The 5,341-nt window shown below is 38.6% G+C and overlaps 1 protein-coding gene across 1 annotated transcript in view; it reads left to right on the forward strand.

Moving 5' to 3' along the window:
• Positions 1-5,341, forward strand: part of SPTLC2 (serine palmitoyltransferase long chain base subunit 2) — a 23,331-nt gene that overhangs the window by 4,719 nt on the left and 13,271 nt on the right. Inside the window, exons 2-4 of the mRNA XM_010175319.1 lie at positions 3,550-3,704; positions 4,751-4,899; positions 5,237-5,341. Of these exons, the coding sequence (XP_010173621.1) occupies positions 3,550-3,704; positions 4,751-4,899; positions 5,237-5,341 (409 nt within the window). The remainder of the gene's footprint in view (positions 1-3,549; positions 3,705-4,750; positions 4,900-5,236) is intronic.

A 5,341-nucleotide genomic window follows, 5' to 3' on the forward strand; every position in this document is an offset into this window, starting at 1 on the left:
GAAAAATAACAAGCTCTGAAGGCCATTTAAATGTGACAGTGATTGCTTCCAGCAGTAGGACACACTTGCAGCACAGCACTGTGGCTGTGCATGCCAAAAATTTGAAATAGTGTAGATTGATAGATTTCGTCCCCCTTCCCTCCCTAAATGTTTTTCCTTGGTTCAAAGATTGAAAACATTTAATTTCTGTGAGGAATTCTAGTCCTTTTTGGTGTGTTCTCTACTTTTAGTCTGAAATGTCACACTGTAGAAAGATGGGAAGGGAAACAAACAAACAAACAAAACAACCCACAAACCATCTGGTCCTGTATGCCAGCTCCAAAAGAGGGCTCTCAAGCTCCCCAAGTCTGTACCAGTTTATAAAAGCACGATATCCCTACCATTCCTCTTTTTTTGTGTTCTCAGATGCATGGGTCATGACACCCTCTTGGTGGGGTTAGGGTTACTGAGGAAATAGACAATCCAATTTTGATTTATGCCAAAAAACATTTCCTACCCGTCCTATTTCAAGGAACTTTCTGAGGGTGGTTTATTGTGGAGGGGTGGCACTGACAACAAGGGGGCTGGCATTAAGCCGATGTCTTACCTAGAGCCCTTTGCTATAATCTTACAGCTTGGTACCCACAAAAACTAGGGCTAGTGTCCCATATTAGACCTTAATTCCCTTACACATAATTTGTTCTTTGAATTATTGTTGACTTCTAAGACACCTTATTTCCTTGTCATAATCCAGTAGGTTCAGAGAACTTCTCTACTTCACCAGTTAAATCACTTCAAACTTAGTTATACTGTTGGTTTGTAAGGTCATACTTGAGTTATATCTCTTGGTGGTGTCAGCCTGTTGTGAGTGATTGTCTTATCTCACCAGTTGAGCTTGTTACTCTTCCTGCTTTGTCAGCTTGGATTTCAAAATAAAACATGCTCTCTCTGATCAGTAATCTGAGCTGAAGTTTGACTTTATGAGCCCAGGCATACCGAGTTGGTGTAATGACTCATCTCCAGCAACCACTCCTAGCCAGGAACCTTGGCTAAAGTCTCACTTGTTTCCTGGGTCACATAGTTAATGTGCTTCAGTAATTATTGCAAAGCTGAATTCTCATGCAGAGATATTTAAGAGGAGTTGAAAATGCTTAAAAGGATCTCAGTAGATTATAATTAGATGTAACAAGTACAAGACTTTTAAGTATTGATCTTCTGATGCACCAGAGTTTCTTTTTGATCTTCTCACTTCCTCCACCCCTATACAGATGATGTAGCAGAGGGTTTCAGACACTTGTGGATAATTATTTTGATTTTGTGTCATGAATCAAGATCTTCTCAGTATGTTGCTACAAGTACTGTCATGCACATCACCACTTTGTAATACAGTACAGTAGCTATGTAACTTGTCATGTATGAAGGATGTTCTCGAATGCATTTGTCAATACCAAGATATTTTTCTCCATTGTAAAAGTGGCCAGTTAGTGATTCAGCCTTGAAACCTACTTTCTGCCTGGAACAACATGAGACACTGAAGTTGAGGAAGGATAGAGCTGTGTAGCTACTTCAGAAAACTAATGATTTTTCTAGGGGATTACAGCTTTGTATTAGCTGACCTACTACCCCTGATAACCTCTCTTGACAAAGGGCCTTCAGAGAAAACTGGCACATGAAGTAATGCAAAACTCTACTTAAGTAGAGGAATATGGAAGAAATAATTGCCCTTCTGTGCATTTAGCTCGTAGTAATCTTGTTCCTGCTGTCTGTCTTGGCTGAGAAAGGAGATACTTGTGATTCTCTGGAGGAGTGATCACTGTCTCAATTTGGTTTGTTTTTCCATAGTTGAAATTATGAAAATTAATATCTCTGTGCCTTCATTATATACAGGCAAATCAGAAGGGGGCTTAGGTGCAACTATTTCTGCTTAGAAGTTGGCACTTCTGGGCTTCATCTTTCCTATGTGGCTTCTGGTAGGAGTATGTGAAGGGATGAACTTTAGATGGTTCCTTTACTCCAAACTGAGAGGACAAAGTTGTTAAATCATTAAAATAGGAAGGTAAAGAAAAAAGTACTTTTCCTACAGTCAAGCAAAAGCTTGTCAGTGCCCTTTTATTTGAGTTGTTATTAAAAAGCTGGCATAAATGCTTCTAGTTTTTCTTCAGTGGTACGAATGTCAGGCACTGTAATATTTGGTCAGACAGATATTCTGTCTTGCTTATCCTGTCACCAAAAATAAAATGCTTCTCACCATGTTTTCATTTCTCTTGTGGAAAACAGGAAGAAATGCTATGCTGGCTCTTACCTTTGTCATAAATTCTACCTTTTCCTTTTGTAGATTATTAAAAAGGCTTTTCTTTTTTTTTCCCCAACAGTAGCAAATGAATTATGCATTCTTACCACTACTGAATGTCAAACTTTCTTTTAACTGAATAGTAATAAGGAAATCTCATGACTTTGGAGCATTTTAAGTAGGCTAGGAAAAAGTGTTCTTGAGTGTTCAGATGTCCTTGCTGTCACAGTTAGTTTGATGTTCTTGTGTGTTATCCTTCAAGGCAGTCACGTACTTTTCCTGAAAAATGTTGGAAGGGAAGCTAGAATTCAGGAAACACTCATGCAAAGAAGTCCTGTGGGACTTCAGTTCCGATAAGCTGTGCGAAAGAGAGGTGCAATAATGTAGCTTACTAGCTTGAATTCAGAACAAAGAATTGTGGGCAGCTCTAGCGGTAACCTCTATAATAATGCCAGTGCTGCCATATTGAATGCATTTCTTATGTACAGAATGAAATACGTCAGAGTACCTCAGTTTTCAAATTCTTTGTGTATTTGGTAGAGCAATGTGTACTGTCTGGTGCCAAAATGTTCCCTTGCTCTGCTTACCTCTGAAGACTGAATACAAATCTCTTACAAAGACTATATGACCACAAATTTCATGAAGGGGGTTATTGTCTGTTTTCAGAGAGGTGCTCTCCTCAACTACCTAGCAAGAACTGGAAACAGCCAAGGTATTTCAAGTCCCATTTGAGTTCAGAGAACAAGACCTCCTTGTGTCACTAGGACCTCCCAATTCAGTTTCTGTGTTGCTTTCAGCACTCCCTCTCCTATATGTTAGAATTCTTTGAAGCTTTCTAACGTGAAGCATGACCTAATGCCATGATTGTTTTTTGTAGTTGTGGTTGATGTCTTTTAGATTCTATGAGCTACTGAAATTATATGCAAATAAGTACCTACTGTTGAGGAAACCGTGGGGGCATGGTAGATTTGCACATTGAAAAAGTTTGGAAATCACATCAGGTGCATTTTGCACCAGCAGATTAATCTCTTCAGTTTTTCTGCTGTCTCACCTTCAAATAATTTTGCACTGGCATGGTTTTCCAGGAATAAAAAAATTTTGTATGGAATTGGCTTCAGGGCTTGTGATGAAGAACTCTAACTCTTTCTTGAGTTTTCTTGATATTTTTTCTTTTCACTTATAAATTACACCTGAATGACAGAAACAACTTATTCCTCTTATTCCTAGTTTGCTATAATATATATTTTCCTTTTACTTTGAGTGCTTTTCCTGTGTTTCAGGACTTTGTTCCATTGTACCAGGACTTTGAAAATTTCTACAACAGAAACCTCTACACGCGTATTCGGGACAGCTGGAACCGTCCAATCTGCAGTGTGCCAGGGGCCAAAGTGGACATGATGGAGAGAGTTTCCCATGACTATAACTGGACGTTCACGTGAGTCAAAATTGAAGAAAAGGCTTCCAACAACTATCTTTAAGTAGAGGGGTCTAAAAGAGCAAGTTGCAGACTGTGAAGTTAAAGGAGCAGTGAATCATGTTTGGTTTGAGTTTTCCAGTGGCTTGAATCGACAAATCTTGCTGTTTTTGAAATACATCTGGCCACCAAGGTGATTATTTGTGTATAATCTTTTGGCTGCTTACTAAGGCTCCTGACTGTGTTAAGATTTCATGGGCATACACCTATAATAAAATTAATACTTTGGTATGTGATGATCAGAACCTGGAGTAGATACTTTGGATTGCACTGCTACTTGTGACTTTGTGTTGATTTAGAATCAGTCGTGACACTTGAAGTAAATGTTGCTGCCTGAAACTGAATTTAACACAATTGTTTTGAGTCAGAACTGAAGTAGTCTGTAGAAAAAAAATAGGAAGTGCATGGACAAGGATTTTTACATAATGTAAACGACATATCACAAGTTTGTGAAGGGGTTTGCAGCACAGTACTTGGTGAAACTAGCCATGTCTCTCCTTGGCTTTCAAGGGAAAAATAATTAAAACTTTTTTTCTGCTAAACTTCTTCCTCAAACTTGTCACGTATTGTTAGCACAGCAGTGCCAGATGTGTTTCCTTTCTGTGGTTAGAGGATATCCTGCTTGAGGGGCTGCTGAGTTAATTGATCTAGAGATCTTATTTTGGAATTGAAAAGAAAATTGTATGTTTCTGGGATGGAGTGGGGATATGTCAGAGAAACAACAAATGATTTGAGAAGCCCCAAGGAGTTTTAGATATGATAGCAAATTCACCTTTTAGCGTAAACTCTTCTGGGAATTAGTTTGACACCTTAAGATAGGGAGAGCATCTTTTTCACTGATCACTTCAGTTTGATGATGAGGGGCAGTACTGAAATAATTTAATGGTTGATTCTATTGATATTTTAACATTTCAGTATATATTCTAGGAAACTGAAATAAGAATCTTCTGTTGTAGTTAATGTTTTCAGTTATGAGTGTCCTAACTTGTGGTGTTTTTAAAACACAGGTACACGGGGAGAGTGATAAAGGACATTATTAATATGGGTTCCTACAACTACCTTGGATTTGCACAGAAGGCTGGGACTTGCCAAGAAGCAGCAGCTAAAGTTCTGTCCCAGTATGGAGCTGGAGTGTGCAGCACTAGACAGGAGATGGGTAAGTTGGAGCAAGATAGGATATTCTCTGAATCGTATGTTTTGAAGTCTGTAATCTCATCACAGGTCTTTGAAGCATTACTTGTTCCAGCTTTTGAACTTTAGACTAATCAATAAAGACACTTTTACTTAGTGAAGATGAATTGACTTGCTGGGCTTAGTTTACATGGCACATTAGTTGTCTTACCTATGTTTTCATATATATATATATTTTGATCAGTGTTCTTTTATGGGCCTTTAAATAAAGAGCAGCCTGGTTGGTTGGAAGTTCTTCCATACAAAGTAGCAATAGTGAAAGCTTCTCCTCACTCTGAATTTCTCATTTGTTTTATGTGCAGGAAACTTGGACAAACATGAGGAGCTGGAAAAGCTAGTTGCCAGGTTCCTAGGTGTGGAATCTGCAATGGCATATGGAATGGGGTTTGCAACCAACTCTATGAACA

The sequence above is a fragment of the Antrostomus carolinensis genome, unplaced genomic scaffold (assembly GCF_000700745.2).
Source record: "Antrostomus carolinensis isolate BGI_N321 unplaced genomic scaffold, ASM70074v2 scaffold10809, whole genome shotgun sequence".
NCBI classification, from domain to species: Eukaryota; Metazoa; Chordata; class Aves; order Caprimulgiformes; family Caprimulgidae; genus Antrostomus; species Antrostomus carolinensis.